Below are 23,688 nucleotides of genomic sequence, written 5' to 3' on the forward strand. Positions count from 1 at the left end.
CAAATCTGGAAAGGTCTATGTGGAATCAAATATTGCCATCTTATGTTGAGACTATATCGTGACAGACAGTGAGCAAGATTGTACACTAAAATAAAAGTTACAATACCTTATGTGAATGTTATCATGACAGGATCATAAAAAACCCTCAAGAATGCACAGCTGAAGTCATGCCAATTATAGTGACGCATATTGACTGTGTTATGTAAATTTAATTTGCATTGCTTGTTTGTTAGTTCTTTTCAGAAATATTTGTTTCATTATATGTTATTGTAATGTAAAATTGTATGGTGGACTTAACCTGGTCCAAAATCATGTTTATTTTCTACTTCACCTGAATTATTGATTTTTTTAAATAGTCTGTAAATAACTAATATGTAGCTAAAATATTCTGTGGATGGGTTTAATGTCAGAATTATTATTAATCGAAGTGAACATGTTTATTTGGATCTGGGTCTAGGTGATTGGAATTACCCTACAATTTATCAGGCATAGTCCAGGTTATATATTATAATTTTAGTAACCGACCTTCTAATTATAACTTTTATTTTATTGTATAAACATTAAGAAGTTTCCAGAAGATTCTTTTTTTTATATTTTCATTTTGTATTCTAGAGAAAATAAATTATGTGTTGAATTGTACAAATCTTGATGCTTTTCACTCTTTTCTGTTACTTATTTTAAGAGCATCGCCTCATAACAAGCGACACATCTCTGTATGTACAATCAGCAATCAGTATGCGTCACTATCATCCAAAACTGAAAAAATCCTTCAATGCCAAAACAAAACAAAACAAAAGAACTGTATGTGCACATGTATTTATATAAGAAAAAACAAGAACAAGATTTAATATAGATTTGTCATGATTTAATCAAGCTGGATGGAATCAAAAAAGATTGATAGATATATATATATAGAGAGAGAGAGAGAATGTGGAATGGGAAAAATTGGTCAGTTTTCTTCTTTTTCTTTTAAAGCTTCACAACCTGAAAACATAGGAACCAAAAAACAGCACTTTGGAAGATTTTTTCAGTTGAATTTTCACAGGAACATTGCACTTTAAAAAGAATTATTTATTTACTGACATGTAAACCTATTATGAAATAATTTCTTCATAGAATATGTAAGCAGTTTAAAGAGTGATGTAAGATAAATAATTCTACATAGGAAAAATATAAAATATAAATCCATAGACAAAGAACGGTTAAAAAGGGACTAAGATGAAGTAATAATCCCAACATCATGAGCTTTGATTTTCACATGATTGATAAGCTCTTTAGTAGTGGTACCTTTAGTAGCGATACCTTTAGTAGCGGTACCTTTAGTAGTGGTACCTTTAGTAGTGGTACCTTTAGTAGTGGTACCTTTAGTAGCGATACCTTTAGTAGCGATACCTTTAGTAGTGGTACCTTTAGTAGTAGTACCTTTAGTAGTGGTACCTTTAGTAGCAATACCTTTAGTAGCGGTACCTTTAGTAGTGGTACCTTTAGTAGTGGTACCTTTAGTAGTGGTACCTTTAGTAGCGATACCTTTAGTAGCGATACCTTTAGTAGTGGTACCTTTCAAAGGGAGAAAAAGATGCTTATGGCCCTCTCTTTTTACTTAGCAACATCAAGCTTCAACTGGGCAAAGGAGCATCACGATCATCCTCTGCAGATATCATTTAGAATGGGTATTTAAACAGTACCAAATGTAGCCGATTCTTGCCCATAAACCCAGGAAAACCAAGTTATAGTTATCACTAAACTGTACACTATCCTTTCCAACTACAAAGATATGAATTTCATGCTTTCTCTGATGCTAGAAAAGAATGAGGGCTGTTTAAAGGGTAAGGTTTTCATACGGATGTCCAAAGTACACTAGTGAGATTCATGCTCAGCTTTAAAGAGTGTGAGCTGATCTCAGGAGCTCCAAGTGCTGCACGAGTTCTGCAAGATACTGATCTAACTCTGTGTGCACCTATAGAGAACTCATGAATAGTGAAGAGGGTTACTCTATTGCTCCTAAAAATGGACACTGAGCAATCTTTTCCTCGAAGAGAAAAAGAAAACAAATCTTCAACTGCAGTTATAGGGGAGCAGATAGGATTAATGCATTTCCTACTGTACCAATTAGAACAAATTTTTCGCTTGGTTTTGTACACATAGTATGTCAATTGCTTTCTATCTTGGGTGATGCATTTGGGAACCTTGCTCGCAAAAAAAAACTGTCCTGGTGGAGACATCATTTGGCATAATCCAGATATAAAGGTGGAGAATTTTAGAAGCACTGTGCAAGAGCAAACCTCTGTTCTGTGACAGCAGATCCCTCATCAGTAATTCCCTGTGATTGTCACCAAACATGACAATAAGAAAGTAGAAGCATGATTGCTGGGCAGCAATCAGGTTGAGCAATGGCCTGGAAACATGACTGTGAAGAAACTGATAAATTACTCTGAAAGCTGGAATGGCATAGATAGCCTGTTGAACCCAACTCAAACTAAAGGTTCCCAGTGATATACCTATTATTGCTATCACATGACACTATCACTGGTGAATGGCACACAGTGAAAGCATGTGACAAGACAATTACACCTGACCAAAGTACAAGGCCATAAATTTCTAATTTTGGGATAAGGCTTTTTTTAAAAGTTTTATTTCAAATAGGGAGCTACCCATTATTTTGTGTTTTGTTTAAAATATCAAAGGTGTTCAGGTACATCATACACTGAGTGTCCATACTTGTCACGAAATTAGTTTATCCATAGCTAATACAAATATATTGCCATTACAACTGCAGTTTTATAAATAAAGCAATGAATGATAAGAGAAGCGACGAGTTATCTAAGAAAGGAAAAATAAATGTGTCCTTAACACAAAGTAGGGCAAAAGATCGTGAGGATAAACACGTACAATGGAATAAAATCGCATGCATTGCAGTCAAAATCACCCATTAGTGACTGTATTGGTTATCAGCTCAACATCATTTGCTTTTAAGCCCAACTAGACATCATATGAAGTCTTCTAGTGAAAACCAGATGTTGATAGCCTGGCATTCTGTTCAACAGTGATGACATTTTAAAGATAGCTGTTGTGGTGGCCCAGATGAGCGCCATATTTATTTAGGACCCACTAGATATCTTAAGAAGTATTTTTAAGAAATCTCATATTGACATGATGCTCCATTCATAACAAGTTTCTAAAGATAGCTGATAGGGCTGTTCAAGTAGCATCGTTTTCATTCAGGAGACTAGAGATTAATGCATTATGTTTCATATCAATCCTCCAAATAGTTTAGGAGTAGCAATATCAAACCTGTACTAATGGATAAATGAATCAACTATGGACATTAGACCATCTCATAAGTTATTCTGGTCTAGAAAAAAACACAAAGAACTTAATCGAAAATGTGCTTGCATTATAAACCTCATCAGATATTTTGACCAAAATGTGTCCTCAATAACAGTCTCAACTCCAATACTCCACCCTGGGGAAGAACCCAAGAAAAGGAGTAATACTGAGAAAAAGAGTATGTGATAGTGTCATATTCCAAACAAGTGGTTAATTGCTCTATACTGATGAGATTTTAAAGATTTAAATTACAAGTGATAACAACAAATTTTAAAATTGATATTTGAACCAAAAAAATTTGCCCCCTATATAATTTCTGACCCAATGGCTGAAGTGGTATTGAGAGAAGGAGAGTTTAAGTGAATCAAGTAATGAGTTACACAAATAAAATCAATCTACATGTGTCCCCAATTTAATTATTAAACCCATGCCCCATGCTTTTGGAGAACACGGTGAGAATTGTTACTGACAGAAAACACAGATTACAAAGTTTTCAAGATGACTGGATGTCAGAACAACAATATTTCCATTGATTACTGGAACCACAGTGGCTCAGTTGTTAGCATCCAAGACTCACAACCAATAGTGTGTGGGTTTAGAATCCTATCAAACCAGCCTGGGTCAGCCATCATGGTGTGTCAGTGGGCAATGAACTTTATTCCAAATGTTTCAGCACTAAATAACCTAATTGCGTTGCTGTGCCATAAAGAACCAAATCATTGAGTACTGATGAAATATAATAAGTCTTTTTGTAAAACCCACCAGTGATATGAATTTCCATTTAGGAGAAGTAGCGGTAACATTCCGAAATGGCTGATGTGGTGCCCATATTGGATATCAAAGCAGCACAACTTTTATTTAAAACCAAATATACACCATAAGAAGTATGCCAGTTGACATCACTTCCTGTTCAAGAGAAGTAGCAATTACAAGATTATGAAGATGGCTGCTGCAGTGATCATACTGCATTTTAATTTAGGACCAACCAGACATCATAAGAAGTCTATTAGTGAAAACATCATATTGATATAACCATAACTTTCGATTGAGTAGTGATAAGATTTTCAAGATGACCACCATGGTGCCCATACTGGATGTCCAGGTAGGTCAATTTCATCTAGGATCAAGCAGGCATCACAAAAAGTCTTGTGAAAGCTCCTTGCCAATACGACTGATAACATTTTCAATATGGCTGCCATGGTAACCATACTGGGTGTCAAAACAGCAGCATTTTCAATAAGGACCAACCCACATGTCATAAAGTCTTGTACAAAAACTCCATGCTGATATAACCATCCATTCAGATGGAGTAATATGATTTTCAAGATGGCTGCTCTTTTTGGTCAGATTGGATATTCGAGCAGAACAACAAGATATCATATGACGTCTTCTGGTAAAAACCGAAAGCTGACTTGACATTCTGTTCAGCAGCATAACAACACATTCAAGAGACAGCTGTGGTGATCATATCACACATCATGTCAGCACCAATTATATTTATAACTGACTAGACATCATAAATTAAATTTTAGTGACACCTCAATGTTGATATGATCATCCATTCAGGAGGAGTAGCAATAACAAGATTTTCAAGACAGTCACTGTCAAGGACATACCAAATGTCCAGGTGGTACCATTTTCATTAAGGATCAACTGGATGTCTTTCATAGATTTAATATCATGGATATTTGTTACTTATGAAAATAATCCAATGAAATAATTTATGAAGATTTCCGATTTTATAGTATGTCTCTTTCACTTAAAGGGATGGAGTATTAATATCATACCCATCAAGTTCAATGCATGTGCATTCTAGAAAATGTTTCAAACATTTTACCTGAAAAGTAACAAGAAAATCTTAAGTAATCTTGAAAATGTTATTTACTCTCTCAATTCTAAGGAATACAATTATGGTTTAGTCAGCATAATTTATTGAAAAACCACAATACTATGGCAAATGTATACAGAACCACTTATTGAAATTTCCTAACAAACTGCAATGAATGCATGTAGATCAAATTTACACTTTTCAGTGTGCCATAATTTTTTTATTTTTATATCAGTTCCAGTGAATCTTGTGTTGTATGATATAGAGCTCCATCCTTTATGACACCGATTTCTCTAGCTGACATATAGGATTATTGTATATCATCTGCAAGTCCACCTTAGGTCCAATTAGATCTCGTATGTTATCTATTCTGTACTTGATCATTGTTGGTCTGAAAAAGAACATAAAAAAGTAAAATCAAAGTGTAATTTTACATGATGAAAAAGCACGTCAGAGTCAAATTAATCACACAAATGTAATAAGCCAAGCATTCTCCTTTGGCAAACAACACTTCAGTTTATTAATTCTTAAGTCTAACAGGTACATTATCATCTCCGCATTGTTAGATTTATCATGTCTCATTCTCTCATACATATCAACCAAAGGATTTGTTTGAAATCATTTCAAAAAGATAAAGTGTTCAGGGAATCATGGAACAAAGAGTGAGAATTTCAAATATTGTTGGTCATTATCACGAATATCTAACTTGTATACACTGGAGGAAAGCGAGTAGGCACATTTATATTTACCAGGTATGCTTATCTTATATATACAAGGGAAAGAAATGACAGATGTGTTTGAAAAAGTATTACCTTTCCACTGATAGACCCCATGCAATTGCTGTAACTCCTTTTGGAAATCCCATAGGTAACAACATCTCAGGTCTGAACACACCAGAGTTGCCAATCTCTACCCACTTTTTTAAGCCTGCATGTGAGAAACATTGTGATGTAATATAAGCATGCATGCATGTGCATGAATGCAAGCAAGCGCACACATACATACACAAACACTTCTGCTTTCTTTACCAAGGTAAATTCAAAGGTATTTTGACACAGAATCTTTGGATTCAATGTATTTCTTCCTTAATAAATAAACATAACCAACAGAAAAAAGAATTCTATCAAACCAATTAGTAAGTCAACAAATAGTCAACAAATGTAAAGCCAAAATTGTTCAAAAAAGTACTAATAAGACCGAATTAATTAGTGAAGAATTAATAATACAAACCTTCATGATAACTGAAAACCTCCATGCTTGGTTCAGTGTACGGGTTGTAGGCCGGCTTGAAACGTAGTTTTCGTATGCCTGTGAAATGAACAACAATCCTTAACTGAACAGAGATGTAAAAGAACACACTTTTTTCTGAAATTCAACCTAAATATTACATTACACTACCGGACATTTTGCTTCATGAACATTCTCTGAGTTACCGTATTTACCGCATATGTTGGGACACGATAAAATAATTATTTTTTTTCCTGTCCCAGAACTTAAGGTGAAACATTTTTTCACTTTGGTCATATGTCCCAAGACTTAAGAAATGAAATAAAATTGTATTGCATTGTGCTTCCCCCCACCCCACTGCACGTTGCAATAAAAGATAAATAAAACGTTGAATTGATAATAAAAAGAAAGAAACTAACCTTGTGTTGTTGTTATTTATTCCTTTTTTCAACATGTGCATTTAAGAATAAGATATTTCCACGAAATCCGTAAGCGTAGGATTCCATACTGTAGCGTGTATCAATTATGTCCGATACCACACTGCTCCAAAGTTTGAACATGTTATCCAACTGAAAACTGGAGCCAACAAAATCGCAAACAAGAGGGAAATAGTCAACCGATATCTTGAAGACGCCATTCACACATGACACGGTGTTGGGTGCAAAATAATCAAGATTGAATTATATCCAGGTCTACTGTATGACAGCATGTCGCAAACAAAAATGATCATTTGAAAACACATTCACTTAAGTGTAATTGACAATCTTTTCACCAGCTTGGGTTACAAAATTATCCTTAATATTTACCCGCAGACGTCAATGATACTTTGTATTAATTGTAACCACAGATGCCAAACACAAAGAACAAAGAAGCCCTGGTGGTGAATAAACACGACTGGCAGCAGTCAGTTAACTCCTTCTTTGAACCTACTGACAGGACATCAAAGACAAAAGGTGATTTTTATTACAAAGCAAGCCGATCTCAGAAGCCGACTTTGGTTACTTTTTCTTTTTCTGGTAAAGGATATCAGTACAAAGGTTATTTTATTGCAAAGCAAGCCGACATCGGAAGCTGACTGGATTTTGTGAAGTTAGCCGATTTTTTTATATTTTTTGTTTGTTTGTTTAACATACAAAGATGGCTGAGATATGGAAGCAAACTTGGGTTCCTTTTCAATTATATTCATGGGAATTTTGAAAATAAATTGAAACAGTGGAACAAATTTTGACGCAGTATAGTGCTTTGTGCACAGATGTCGATGAATTCACAAATGCGAGGGAAATAATCAACCGATATATTGAAGACAACTGCCATTCATGCATGGTATGGTGTTAGGTTCAAAATAGCCAAGAATAATTTTTATCCAGGTCTACTGTGTGACAGTATCTCGCAAAAGAAAAATCATTATTTAAAAACACATTCACTTGAGTGCAAGTGAAAATCTTTTCACCGGCGCGGGTTACAAAAGTATCATTACTATTTATCCGCAGACATCAGTGCACCTTTGTAATAATTACTACAAAAAATGCCAAGCACACAGAAGCCCTAGTGGTAAATAAACACAGCTGGCAGCCAACAGTAAACTTCTTCTTTGAACTTACCGACAGGACATCAAAGACAAAGGTTATTTTTATCATAAAGCAAGCCGACGTCGGAAGCCGACTTTGGACTCGGAAGCCGAATTTTTTTTTAAAGGATATCAATACAAAGATTATTTTATTGCAAAGCAAGCTGACCTCAGAAGCCGACTTGGATTCTTTTACGTGTGCCGATTTTTTATATTTTAGCTTCGAATAAACAAAGACGGCCGAGATGTGGAAGCTAACTTGAGATTCACGACATTTTTTAAAATAAATTGAAACAATGGAACAGTTTTTAAATTTACAATATAATGCTTCGCGCGCGAACATCGATGACCCAGCATCATCCAGAAGATTTGGAGGAAAATAAAATCACGTGATGAATAGATCATTTCGCCGACAATATGATCATTAACATGGATAAAACTCTAGTGTACTTTGATCACATTCCTGGATGGACTGACTATAAGATGGGCATCAAAAGTGTGAGAATTAGCAAGACTAGTGCAGATTTGAAAACATCTGACTTTTGTCCTTGCAGTTTCCGCTTCAGGTTGTGTGTTGTCTCTAACATTTTTTCACGGTATGAGAAAGCTAAACATATATTCATGTACCAAAAGAATAGATCGTACGTGTGCAGGAGAAGGGTTGTGTTGATGAGATGCTGCTGCAGTGGATTGAAGAGTTTTATGTCAAGTATACAGTTTTATATTTTTTAAAATAAAATTTCAGTTGGAGTGCAATTTCCGAGATGTAATTTTCGAATGATTTAAATGGTGTCCCACAGCTTATGACTCAAAAAAAACGATGTGTCCCAGAACATACAGTGCACAAAAAAATTACTTTTAAAATTAATTTATGGTGTCCCATCAAATACAGTGTCCCAACATATACGGTAAATACGGCACTGTGCACAAACTATTATCTTTATCACTATACTTAAACTCACCTTTGACCTGTAAACCCTCAAATCTAAAAGTTTCTTTTTCTCTCCAAGTACAAGTCATCCACAAGTGTTTGACAAAAGAAATTCGTTTAGAACAAAAGTTTAAACAAATTTTTCTTGGAGTCACTATGGGTCTGACCTTTGACTTTCTGACCCCAAATTCAATAGCATTCTTCCTTGCCTAAAGAGCATTGCTTCCAGAAATTTTGGTTAAGTCATATGGTCCAGAATTAAAGGTATTATGCAAACACCATCTTTTGCTCTCAAGTCACAGTGACACTGACATTTCATCTTTTTGATCCCTAAATCAGCAGGCTTCTTTTTTTTATAAAGTGCAAGTCATAAACAAAGATTATTTCTGGTTTGTGATTTAGGACTAAAGTTATTGTTCACAAACAATTTATACTCTGCCTTTTAATGGGTGTATAAAAAGAGTTTTCCAACTTGAAGGATTGCTCCAATTAAGAACAACCCAACTGTAAAACAAGAGTCCCTCAATGGGACTGATGCTTTACTGACCCAAAATAATTCTCAGGAATTCATAATAAGAACATACCTCCTTTTTTCCACTAGGCACTGAAACCATCTCTCATTTTTAGCAATACCATGATTTTCAAATGAGTTGCTGTGGTAGCCATACTGAATGTAAGATTGGTTCCATTTTCCTTTAGAACCAACCCAACGTTATCATAAGCAATCTGGTGAAAAAACCAATGCCAATATGACTATCCATTCTGGAGGTGGCCATAACAAAATTGCCAAAATCGCTACTGTGATGACTCCACATGATGTCATAGCCATATCATAGTGGCAATATTAGATTTCAGACTGACATCATTTTCAGTTCGACCTATCTAGACATAAAGAAACTTCCGATGAAAACTATCTCAGTGAGACTTCCCATTTAGGATAAGAAGTGATAACAAGCTTATTAAGATGGCTGCAATGGTAGCCATTCTGAATCTTAGATCTGTACCATTTTCATTATGGACCAAACAGACATCATAAGTCTTGTGAAACCCCCATATTTATATGATTCTCCATTTAGGACGAGTAATGATGATGAGATTTTCAAGACAGCAGCCATGGTGGCCTATTGGATATCAGGTCAGTGCCATTTTCATTTAGGACCAAGCGAACATCACAAAAAGTCCTTTGATGAAGACCCCATGTCAATGTGACCAAACACCAATGAGGATTAGACCAAAGAATTTTTGAAGTTTAATTGCAATCCTCCAAGTATCTTAGGAGTAACATTAACAAAGATGTGCTAATGAATGGACTGATGGACAAATGGATGGAACGATGATAACAGGATTTCTTATACCATCTTCTGGTCTATATGCTACAAGGTGTGGTAAAATAAAACCCAAATGGTGGTTTATTACTGGTCTCATCTAAGTCTTTAAGTTGCCGTTCGGTAGATAAAATGCTATTTGACTGAGAAATCGGATATAAGTTTTGATGGTCCATAAAGAAAAAGGAATGATTCCATCAAAATTGGAATGGTTGACATCTCTTAGTGAATTGGACTGCTCACCTGAGCGCACTTATCCAAACAGTAGAATACCAACAATATTATATACAATCATATGTTAGGAAACTATACTTCTGTCTTTCCATTAAGTGTGACTTTTATCGCATGACAAAGGTAATATATATATATATATGCCATATACTGTTATACATGCTTATAAGTCGAGTCAAACTGCAAACAACAAAGATCCTGATCTACCAAAGTATTATGAGCCTGCAGATCATGGTCTATATTGTTTGTCATTCTACTGATTACTCCTAACTAACTGAACAGACCCAGATCTGCCAGCACATATTGCGATGGCAGATCTGGGTCTGTGCAGGTTGCAGTTGGACTTGTATTGAGTACATATGGTATGCGATCTTGGCAACATGTTGCCATCTTAGGAAGGAATTAAGAAAAAAAACCTGAAAACTAATGGTTAAAGTTTCATCAACACTAGAAAGCAAGTGTCAAAAAAGAAAAATGGTACCTAGTTTTTTGAAAAATTCATTCATGAATCCCATAAGGTCACCAAGTGTCAGTCCAAAATCAATAACAACTCCCTCAATCTGGTGAAATTCAGCCAGGTGAGTTGCATCTAGGCTCTCATTTCTAAAAACCCTGTCTATGGAGAAGAACTTTCCTGGTTTGAATGGTGTCTGAAATGTTAACATACATGCATTACCCCTTACAATGTTAATCAACAAGATATTTTGAATTTTCATTAATACATTACAACTCTCACCCTATTATAACATGGTACCTGGGGGTCCATAACTGCTGATCACATATAATAAAATCCCAGTCAAATTCATAACACAAACAGTTCATGTAAACTGTGCATGTTTGTTTTGGTCACTGCATGATAGTTAAAAAATTTGTCCAATCACAATGTCTTAACAAGGAAATGAAGATATAATACCAAGCCTCAGGTTGATTTCTTTCAACCCACAGTGTCATAAATTTGATAGACCACATCACATAACAATAACAAAATGATGCAAATCCCTCATTTTATGAAATAAACATGCTATATAAAATTTCTAAGTTTAAAGTTTTAAAAAATTGTCATCTCTTGCAAAAAAGAAAAGAAAAAGCAAATTCAGGTTGCACTTTGGGCCAATGCATCCTGAAAAGCTAGATTCTTTTTTAATTAAAAGGTCACAATCATATATTTATCTCTATACACATTTTGCAGACAGTAGCCAAGGTGAATAGGCCTGATTTGGCCTTGACTGAAAGACAAATGACAGCCTGGGTAAAAAAATAAAAGCCACAGAGAAATGAAAATGACCACACACCAAAACAAAAAGTTGGGGGTGCTATGCAATGCAACAATTGTTGACTAGGATTTAATAAAATTATTAATCAAAGTAAAGCCTGACAATTTAAACCTTTAGGGAAAAGTAAAGCAAAATTTATATCCGTCTAGTACAATGTTACAAGAACATTTGTTGCGAAATGTTAACTTGTTAGGTGCTGTAATTATTTATTTATGCACAAAATTTCATTCAAAAGAATTACAATCGATGGCAAAACCAGATATATTGGCACATATCAATATAAAAATACAGTCCCAATTCTATCTTATATGAGATGCATGGCAGACAGCAATGGGAGGTAACTTCTTACAGCTCATTACAGGTATGCACAAAGGAGTATACTGTTTTGGTTTGAATATTCTAATGAGGGTATTCATGTAGATACAAAATATTAAGACAAAATATATCACACACACAACCCAACTGTCCAATCTCTTTGGACTATTCAGCAATAGTTGAGAAAATTTATGTACAATCATACTATGAATTTTTGTCTCAAAAAAAAAAATACTGGTACCGATTAGTTTCTCAAATATTTTAAAATGATTAAGATGAAATTTTGGTATAATCAGCTTACAAAAGTTCAAACCTGGCTCAAAAATCTTCCAACACATTAATTTTGTGAGTTAATGTTGCACATAAGAACTATCAAGTCTGTACATGTTTGATAAAATAAGAGGGCTTTGTCCTTTCATATAATTCTCATTTTTGTTGAGATAATTGTAAAACCTGACATGAAATACAACTATTTCGGAGGTAATCTATCATTAAAGACCAGATTGTTTATTCACAGATAAATTATGTTATCAAATATTATGACCTCTTTTGTGAGACTACAAGTCTTCAAAAAGCAAATTCTATTAACAAAAGGGATGGTCTCTCTCAAAAAGTTTTACTATACTCCTTAAAAGGGAGAAAAATACCAGCCTTAAAAAGGAAATAAATACCTTGCCTTAAAAGGGAGATAAATACTCTCCCTTAAAAGGGAAATATAATATACCTTCTGTGCTAATGCATACAAAGTTCTACTAGTGTTTGCAGTAGTATGGGTTCTAAGAATATTCTTCTTAGCTTCTTCAATCTTCCAGTCGTATCTGTACCTACATTGGAGTAAAATAATAAACTTGTAGTAGTCTATGTTAAATAAAAAAAATTGCAGTAAACATTAGTTTGCTGTGTATCTGTTCCAATTTTATTTCAATTTATTATTTACAGTGCAAAATGTGTTTCAAGAAAATTATAATTGCATATCTGAAAAACATTTGTAAAGCTGGAATTATAACTTGAAAACAAAGAAATAAGGTAACTTTCAACTGAAGGATATTCTAGGAAATAAAAGCAAGTGGGGATTGGGAGAACAGGAATGTCAAACTTTTGTGAGGGAAAAACTGTAATAAATCTTAGTGCACCACTACTAAAAAAAAACAGATTTCAATAATTACACTAACCACCACCATAAAAGAATTTAATGAACAACTATTGGAGCAAGATCATAAATTGGTTATCAGATCTGGGTCTATGTAATATTATAACAACTTTACATATTCTTCAGTGACTGTTATCATGTTATCAGCTCAAGGTGTTGATCTTGATAGATCGGGAATGAATTCATCTATTAACTAGGTTTTATATCAAGAGGCCCAGGTGGACCATATATTGCTCATGTAACTTATATAACTTAATATTTGATCCATTTCACTAAGCAGGCTTTTGTTGCAGCATGAAATTATATCTCAAGTAAACTAGCTTCCAAACTTAATATTATGCATCATGCCAGTTTTACCTATTTCACTAAATCTCCATAACAATTAGTTATATAGATGAGGGCACAATTAATATGCAGTTTTTTTTCTCAAAATCGAAGTCATGCAAGATCTTGGTGACAATAAACCCAACAGATTAAAAATATGGTTTCATGAGTGCTAAAAATCCCAGTCAATCAGATGCATGACAACTGCACTAATATGCATTGATCTTTATGACAGAATATCTTCCAAGTCGGTCCAAAATTAGATCACAAATATGACTTCCAAAGTGGTAACAGGCTAAGCCAATGAGATGCAAAATTGTTTCATTAATATACAAGGCTCTTGTTCTTTATCGAACCCATCCAAAATCTTGACATAAGGCAATATTTCAACTTCAAGTTTCATCAAAATTAGATCCGAACTATGGTCTCCAAAGTGGTAATAAACTCTGCCAATCAGAAACATGATCAACTCATTATTATGCATGCATTTCATTCATTATCAAACTTGAACAAGATCATTTTGACATAAGAATACAAACATGGTTCTACTAGTGGCAGCAATTAGGGTAAATTTACTATAATACACCAAAATTTGTTTAAAGTGCCAACAAGTCTTTAAGTGAAAATCTTTATGCAACTAAAATGGCAGACCTTTCAACTTATTTAACCTAAACTGTGAATAAGAAATAAATGACAATCTTAATTCCCCACTTACCCCTGTGACCCATAACCTCCCTTCTCATGGATATGTTTCACTTTTTCTAAATAATCCATAGGAAATTTATGTGCCATAGCTGGATCTGAAAGAATAAATTGTACAAGTCAGCACTTTTTTAATACACGATCCAAAGGGTGCAGGCATTCCTTATGAAATCTTTTCTTACTAAGCAATCACTTCATCAAACCCTCTCAAAATAAATAATTGTCACTGAATGAGTATTAACAAATAATTGCTAATTGGTAACTGAATAAGCCTTAAAACAGACTGAACCCAAAATCATGTGGCAAGAAATGCAAGAGTTTTAATGGGAATTCTAAATTAAATGTACACAATGCTCCTTTTAAAACAAAATTACCAAATATTTTAGATGAAGCATACATCGTAACAGACTAACTAAATGTGTGCCGATTAAAAAGCTCCAGAAAAAAGTCCAAAATCCCTGCTAAAGTTTGTTTCAAAAAAATGTACATGCATGCTACATAGCCATGTGATCCATACCCCATCTAAGTCAAGTGGTGCCTGTGTAATCATGCTATTGAAATTGTACCAAAAATGGAAAACAAATATGCATCTTCAAATATCAGAAAAACATACAAATATCCCCAAATCACTCAAATAGCATGTTGACCTAATTTCATGTATCTACATCAAATATTATTTGCCTATTTGTATTAGTTTTGCAGTGAAAATACAGGTGCAAAATGCCAGGAAAATGTAAGAAAATCAAAACAAAAAAATATACTATCATGGACATTTATTTAGATAAACTGCATACCAACTGAAATACATCTGCCAAATATAATTTATATATGTCTAGAGGTTTTTCATTGCTCTTACAAACAAGCTTTTTTCCCCCAGACAAAGACAGACAGACAAATATACTGAGAGGACTAAATCAGAATGCTCTGTCTGCAGATAGTGCAGGCATAATAAACCAGGGCATGAAATTTTTTATATAATTCACATCTATTAAGCTATTAATAGCCTCCAGTAGCCAATGCAAATAACAATAATTGTACAGAAAAAAAGTTGAGACTAATGTCATCTTGACAATGAAACGTTTGCCTGTTTTTTCTCTTGCAACATTTTCTCTTTACAATATTTCTTTCAAAAAAAAAAAGTAAAATGTAAACTTTCCATTGGCAATTTATAGCAAGCACTGTGCTGACATTGTACAACAACCAACCCTTCCACCTACATTCATACGTACTGTGACAGGGCATAAAACAATATTAAAATAATTTCTTTGCTATCAAAGTAGAGTACTATAACATGTTCATAAAAACAAAAACATTCATATTGATTTTATATTATATTTACATAATATATATCATATTATTATTATTACTATTATTATTGTTGTTGTTCCTACCATCTGCTTAAGAAGCTGTTATCACTGTCCACCCCTAGAAGTCATAAACAATGTAAATAAGTGCACATATATAGATGTATGCATAGTTGCCAACCCTCCAGGCTTGCAATTAGTGAAAATAGGGATAAATATTAGTGAATTTTGACATGAATTCATGAAGCAATCTTCGAGTCCGGGAATATTTGTCGGAACAAATGTTTAGCATGGTCTTCAGCTGATAAAGGTAGATTGTGTTCAACAAGAAGACTCACAAACAATGCTTCAGCGTTGGTAGCCTGCAGGTTTTCTGTTGATGGCTTAAAATATTCCAGAGCTGAAATCTGCTTAGAGTTCTTAATTATTTTAACCTCTGTGTGCTTTTTGCTACCAATGGGCTTCCTCACATCATCTCTGCCACCATGCCCAATGCTAAAATTTGTGGCACACTGCGTCCTAAAAGCATGATGTATATTGGTGTTTGATGGCTGAATGTACAGCCAAGTTTTGGTATATTCTCAACTAAACTTCCCTGTTTGTGCAATACGTTTCTTTTTCCTTGTTGGTGAAGACATTTTCAAGATGTGATGCCAAATGGTAATTCAAACTAGTGTTTGATGCGCATGCACAGAGCAAAATTCCGGTTAGGCCCCAGTTTCTTTTAAAAGCATTTGCAAAACTACCCTTATACATATAGATTAAAATATGCTAAAATCCTTCCCCCCCCACCAGCCATTTGTACAAATCTGCCATAGTTCCACTAATATCATGACCAACTGTATCAGACTGTTTCGGCAGCTGCTGATATCACGACTAGCGCTTAACAGAAAATAGGTTATTTTATTAAAGATTTAAATTAATTGAGAATTTGGGAATTCATGATTTTTTTGCATGTGGCGTGAATCTGCGAATTGCTGAAAAAGTGAAATTCATGTGAAAATCATGAGGGCTGGCAGCTATGTGTATATGGTTTTATCTGTATAGATGGTGAGGTCAGAATAGTGTAGCTTACCTCTACTTCATAGAGGTGAAAAACAGAGTGTTAAAAGCACTCTCTAAAGATATATTTTCATTGAAACTTCATAACACAAGAACTTCAGTATCCATATATCAGACCATCAGTGAATCTTGGGAATAAAAGACGAAATGCCACCAAAAAGAAATCAAACCCGAAATGAAGAAAGTGTCGTGAGCATCTCTGGCTGGGTGTTGCTGAGGTTGAAATAGTGTATCAAAGTTCCAGAAGCTATTTTCTACAAACTTGTTTGTTGCCATCTCAGAAAATCTGAAGAAAACAATGAAAATGAAATGAAAGATATAATGAATTATATTTTTCCAAACAGAGGGGGAGAGAATGGAATATGTGATGTAGAGACCAGTGAGTACCTTCTGAATCCATCTCCCTTCATAAAATCCAAATGGCTAATATGCTTACATGTAAAGACATCCCTGATATGTCTTGATATGCCAAAAACCCAAGTCACTGATTAGGATAAATCTGATTAAATTCTTTACTGATACTTATATGATGTAGCAATTTAGTTACAGTATACTTTAGGTAAATGAATATATACCTAATATATTCACTTATAAGTTGTCAAACTTCAAACAACAAAGATCCTGATCTACCATAGCACAATGCACCTGCAGATCATGGTCTATGTTGTTTATTGTAAAGATTACTCCTGACAAGTGGCACAGACACAGATCTGCCAGTGCATTTTGGAATGGCAGATCTATGTCTATGCAGTTTGCAGTTGGACTTAACTTATAAGCAGGATTCATCCTGGGCTTCACCAATGTCGCAAATTGCAATTTTTTTCCTTATTGGTGACAAAATATACCATCTGGCGATTTTTGGGGGCGACAGCCTTTTCGGATCCTTAATTTGTACATACAATCATGGATTTGGTGTGGAGAAATTCAAAGGGACAATGAAAGTAAGCCACAAACTTGGATACACAATGCACTGGAATCTATCTGTGACATAAACAAATCCTTTGCTCGTATTGACAAAGCCATCTTTACAGTGCATCGTTACATCCTAATCCACTTATGCTGATATCTGGCTGGATACTGTATGCTGTAATACACTCAATCATGCTACTGGACTATACCTACAATCGACTGACCTCTGAAGACAAACAGAAACAGCTGCAATTAATTGAACGATGGCTAATCCTTGTTTTGTTTTTTAAATATACTAATAAAATAGTTTTGCTGAAACTTCAGAGAAAACTGATTACCTTTGAAGTACCAATTGCTGTGTATAAATACAAAACAAATGGAAAAAATCTCAATTAGAATTAAATACTGTCAACAGTGCAACATTATCATGGGTAAACACAAGTTAGTTGTTGCATGTTCATCATCTCATCCAAAGAGTAAGTTAACAAAATTAACAGCATTTGGATTTAGTGCAAATTCATCAGACAACAGTCACTGAACCTTATATTATAGCTGACAGTCCAACATCATCTACATGTAGTGATGGTAGTAATGCTTCAAGTGCAACACCACATCGTGATGAACGGGTCAAAAGTTCCTGAAAATTGGAAATTTGGACGTCCGTGGCTGAGATATGATAAAAGTTAAAGCAGATGTTCCGTGATATATGTATCATGGCACAAGTCGTCAATTCATTTACAAATGGTTGTGATATTTTGAAGAAGGAGTATGTCACCAAACAGGAATCCAGGCTGGGTAAGTAATATATGTTAGTTTTGCTCATTGATCTTTTACTTTTGCCGTCAATCCCATGTTACTACTGCTGGGACTTAAACTATGCAACAAGAAATAGCAAAATAAACAAGTTTTGCATAATTGAAAATAATTTATTTCTCAAAATACAGGAGTAAAAGAATTAAATTAATTTACAGCATGGTGAATGAATTCCTATTTCCTAAAAGTCTATCAATTCCAACAGTTCCAAGAAATCTGAATACGTTGGAACGAAAAATGCCCCATCTGTGTTGAAGTTTCAAATGTACAGAAAGAATTAATTAGTTTCCAAAGATTTCAAACAGTCATCGAATAAATTTAGTTAATACCGTACAGTTATTCTAGCAGATCATGCAAAAAATAAAGCTTTTCAAAAGCCAAGTCAGGAGATTGAATCTGAAAACACGCAGATTAGGACCTACCATCTAGAAGTTTTTGTGACATATTTAAGCATCGTTCTCACTAATTATTTTCCTTTTTTTTTGTCCAATACATGTGAAATTCTCAAAAAGGACATGCTGTTTCTCCCTGTGGAGTGCGTTATTTGCACACACACCCAATGTGCCCCCCATTTCAATCTTTACAAGGTTAGACTTAAGCCTCTTCGACATACTTCAAAGAAACTGCCTGTTCTACAGTGAGTGAAAGCATGAGCAATTGACCAACAAATAAATCTAGCCCTATTTTGTTATAACTAACAATGCCTAAAATGGGTGTGAATTTATGTTAACAGTTTATGTGGTCTCAAGCTACCATACATGTGATAACTATTTCCACAGTTTATATCCCACCTTATTTCCTTATTGTTAACTAGTATTAGTTTGTTGGGAGCACATATGATCTGTGATATGTTTCTTCATTCCTTCTTTTAATTTAATGATGGTAATTAATGCTTATATATATATATATATATATATATATATATATATATATATATATATATATATATATATATATATATGGTACATTAATGCCAGGTGTTGACTTGTGTAAGTTTCATTGGTGGGAATGGAGATCCTAGTTTGCTTGTCGAGAAATATTCTACAGCATTCAGTGATCATTCTTGGGATATAGGAAGCAATTCACTATAAGCAAAGCATGTAAAGTGCGGCAAAACTAAATTTGTGAACTCCTGGCTGACAGAGATGTACTTTGTGAAGCTAGCCATGTGGGGTGGCATTTAATTACTGAATGCATGAAATCGATGTTCGCATTATACATCACTTACCTTACATTGTAAAGTACAACCATAGGGTTTTAGTATCAAAATGTCACTAACTAAAGTCCCTTACAAAGCTATTATTTGGAAAGTAATATACATAATATAGATTCACTTAATAACTGATGTTCCTATTATACAAATGAGAGACACTGCAGATATCAGGAAAGTAGATACTTTACGTTTGATAATGCATTTTTTCTCATGAAAATAGTCATACCTATGCATTAAAGTGATGGGGAATGCAAAGACCATGGAAGTAGTGAAGATCGCTGCTATTAGTAAAAGTTAAAATGCCATTATTAGCGCCATGAGGAACACTTTCTTTGCGACTTACTACAACCTGCATTCAACAAGTGGGCAGTCCTAAAATCTTAACGGATTATCGTGTGACATTCTATAACACTTTAATAGCGCAAAACAGTCATGTAATGATTTTATTTTGTAATATTATAGCTGTATTGCTTGTTGTCAATAAAGTAATAACTATCGCCTCTTTTTCAATTTTCATTGCCTATTACATTATTAGTCTAGCAAAAATATTCACTACTTATTCTGAGAACATCTTTTTTTACATCTGGCAACAAAATATTGAGGTTGGCAATTGTTTCGGTGACAACTTATTAAAAGCCAGGACCATCCCTGTATAAGAGAGTATATATGGTACATCTCAGTCTTCCAATTCTTTTGTTGAAAACAAAATGGTTTCCCTAAAATATCTACCATTGATGAGCAGTAAATGACACCAAATCAGCATTAATTATATAAACCTGAAATCCTTTGATTGCTCATTTTAGACTGGCCCAATGACACTTTTCTTCTTTGGTGCAAATAAACACCTCCATCAAACCATTAGGTGCATTAACCAACCCAGTTAATGAAGATGAAAGAGTGGTATGGTTGATCTTACAGTGATCAACTAATAAGCGCAAAGCAAGCTATCTTACTGAACAGGGTACACATATTTCCAAAGATGCATAAGACAATCAATTTGACTGGACGACAGAAATATCTTACAGATTTTTATTGGCCTGGGCACCAATATAGTGAATATGGTAGATGATCATGAATATTAAAAAGTGAAAAGAGAAGATGAAATCTTCAGAAAAACAGTATGACTGCATTTGTTTCCAAATAAATATACCCTACTGAAAAAAGCTAGCCTTAATTTTAAAAAATAAATTCTGGAGGGGAATCGTTGAGAAATTTAAATCCTGATAGAGACAGCATGCTGATGATGTTGTGTTTGAAATTTGTTCTGTAAACAACAAACTGGTAAAGATACTTGCAACTGATGTTCTTCTTCTTCATCTAAATGACAGCACATTTTGGCATGGTAGAGGCCTTTAGGTCCCCAATTTTGTCATTTCTGGAAGGAACACTGGTTTTATGTCATTCTGCCTTGTCAAATTTGGTCAAATTCTGCTGAGAGATTTTGCAGAAGTCATTTATAGTTTTCTTTTAAATTTGTAGCAACAATGGCCATAAGCATCATTGACAAAATTTCAAGTTCTTCTGGCAGAAGCATTAAAAATGTTAACAGTACATTATATATGCACCACACGGTAAATAGTATCATACCCTTTTTCAAAGTAAAACCCCTCTATGACTGGTTGGATACTGGACCTTTTCAATATGACATGAATAAATGTCTTCCTTATCTTAAATGCAAGCTATCCACAAAATCTGGACAAAGCAAAAAATAAAGAACTCTGTGTAAACTACTTTTCAAATTTTAGCCAAGGTGACCATAACATCTAACTACAAGATTTCATCAGAGAAAAAGAGGCATAATAAATGTATTTTTATGACAGTATGCATTTATGTACATATTTAAATACTAGGAAATCCACAAGGCAATAACTGTTACACCCTCTTAAAATAATTCCTACTGCTTTATCTTCATGAAAACATCAAATGCTACTAAAACAACAAGTCAAAACTCACCCCATCTCCAAGAAAATCTGCCTGAATTCTGATCGCACTTTCAGTAACGGATGAAGATGTCCACTTGGCGGCATCACACCTAATGCATCAAAGTTGTACTGCTTGAATTCTTTAGTCTTCCATGATCCACTGCAAGAAAATAAATGTGCAATGATACTCATACAAAACAATAATTATCATGAACGGCACATTGTACAACAGCCCAGTGCCTAACAGTCTTACTCCAGCCACATGCCAGCAGTCTTACAAAAGCCCTGTGTCTAACAGTCTTACATCAGCTCTGTGTCTAACAGTCTTAAACCAGCCCCATGCTATCAGTCTCACACCAGCCCCATGTCCAAAGTCTTACACCAACTCCATGCTAAGTCTTACACCAGCCAAGTGTCTAACAGTTTTACACCACCCCAATGTCTAAGAGTCTAACACCAGCCCTATGTCTAACAGTCTTACACACAGACTGTATCTAGGCACTGCAAGGCAAGCTGACTCATGAGATTATCAATCAATGAGTCTCAATAACTTGGGGTTTTGGTTAAAGTATGTGGAATTGAACTAAACTTACTTTGCAGAAACAAATTATTTTTCTTACTGGTCTTACAATGACCATGACTTTTGACATTCAGATTCCCAAAATCCAAAGGTTTCTGTACTATATTAAGTGCAAGTCATTTATAGAGGTTGGACAAGAAACTTACTCTCGAACAAAGGTTGTCTGAATCACAATGATCTTGACCCGATTTTTTTAAACTCCAAACTCAAAAGGCTTCTTCTTCAGCTAAAGTCATTATCTTCTCTCAAAATGACCATGACCCCTGATTTATTACTTTAAAATCAAATTCCTTTCTTTGCAACCAAACACAAGTGAGCCAGAAACCGTTGTGAAGGTATATAGCCAAGAAATGAAATTTTTGCGCAAAAAAATAATTAAAATTTTTTGGCAACATTAGTTGGTTGTTTAGGGGTTTAATGCCATTTCTCAGCACAGGATAAGCTATATATAGTGGCTAGTATAACTGCTGGAGGAGGAACCCAGGAAAATCCCAGTAAGAACCACCAGCCCACAACATGCTACTGGCAGTTTTCTCACATATCTGAGTAAAGCTCCATTAGATCGTTATACCCTAGAATCAAGTAGCTTCTACTCAGCTCCTGCTACATGTCTGCGGCATGATGCCTCAATGCTAGACATCACTATAAACTGCCACACTGCAGACATCATAGCGATATGACTGAAAATTTGTTAAAGCAACGTTAAAAATCCAAATCACATCACACATCTACTCAGCTCCAAGTGCAAGACATTCACAAAGTTTAATCCAGGTCAGCAATGCAGATATAAGGTTATTGTATAGAAATATGTTTCTTTTTTCAGTAACAGCAATCCTGACATTGGACCCCAAAACTGATACATTTCCTACTCAATTCAAATGCAAGACATCCACAAAGTCTGCTTCAGGTGTATGATTTAAAACAAACATTTTTTCTCCTTTCAATCAGTGACCTTGACTCTTAACCTTTTAACCATCAAATTAATGTTTCTTCCTTATCCCAAGTGTAATCCATCCACAATGTATAGGCCTGGTCTAAGATGTAGAACTTATTGTTACTGTGGAAAACCGTTTCTCTTCCTTCAGTCTTTGACTGCAAAACTAATAATCATCTTTTTATTCCAGGTGCAAGTCATCCTCAAAAGGTGGCAACTGTAGATGGTGGATACTTTGAAATATTTAAACAGTTGGGAATGGATGGGATGTCTGACACCATAACAATATATATATATACATACATACATACATATTTTATATATATATATATATATATATATATATATATATATATATATATATATATATATATATATATATATATATCACACTAACACTAAATGTAATCAGATCCTTTAATTAAGTATAGAAACAGGTCTATTAAATTCATGTTCCGAAGGTCAACCAGTGTTTTATGCAATTCTGCTTACAGTGATTCCACTAAAAAGTTGCTGTTGTGACAGGTTTAACACATTATTTCAGCACAATATAGGCTATACATGGCAGTCAGTATATCCAATACAGAACTAACCCAGGAAATCTCTGGTAAAAACTACCAAACCACAGGAACCTACTGGCAAGCTTTCTCACACTCCCGCATTGGCCAAGCCCAAGACTTGAACCCAGACAGACAGGTGAGATGTCAGTGATCTTCAAAGGCAAATGCCTTAAACCACTTATCCACATGA

The 23,688-nt window shown here is 34.5% G+C and overlaps 1 protein-coding gene across 2 annotated transcripts in view; it reads right to left on the minus strand.

Moving 5' to 3' along the window:
* Positions 1-843: 843 nt before the first annotated feature.
* LOC149807807 (phenylalanine--tRNA ligase alpha subunit-like) overlaps positions 844-23,688 on the minus strand; it is a 41,594-nt gene continuing 18,749 nt past the window's right edge. The window contains exons 6-14 of one of the 2 annotated variants that reach the window (XR_016423505.1): positions 21,456-21,584; positions 16,738-16,853; positions 14,215-14,299; positions 12,750-12,849; positions 10,918-11,086; positions 6,386-6,463; positions 5,968-6,082; positions 1,543-5,546; positions 844-1,272 (exon numbers count right to left, since the gene is read on the minus strand). Coding sequence is in view for 1 of the 2 variants with exons in the window: in XM_089970697.1 (XP_089826823.1) it covers positions 5,432-5,546; positions 5,968-6,082; positions 6,386-6,463; positions 10,918-11,086; positions 12,750-12,849; positions 14,215-14,299; positions 16,738-16,853; positions 21,456-21,584 (907 nt within the window). In the remaining variant the exon portion in view is untranslated. Of the gene's footprint in view, positions 5,547-5,967; positions 6,083-6,385; positions 6,464-10,917; positions 11,087-12,749; positions 12,850-14,214; positions 14,300-16,737; positions 16,854-21,455; positions 21,585-23,688 lie in introns of both variants that reach the window. The other variant, XM_089970697.1, reaches the window with a different exon arrangement.

The sequence above is a fragment of the Sinohyriopsis cumingii genome, chromosome 1, assembly GCF_028554795.1.
Source record: "Sinohyriopsis cumingii isolate HCF-2022 chromosome 1, ASM2855479v2, whole genome shotgun sequence".
NCBI classification, from domain to species: domain Eukaryota; kingdom Metazoa; phylum Mollusca; class Bivalvia; order Unionida; family Unionidae; genus Sinohyriopsis; species Sinohyriopsis cumingii.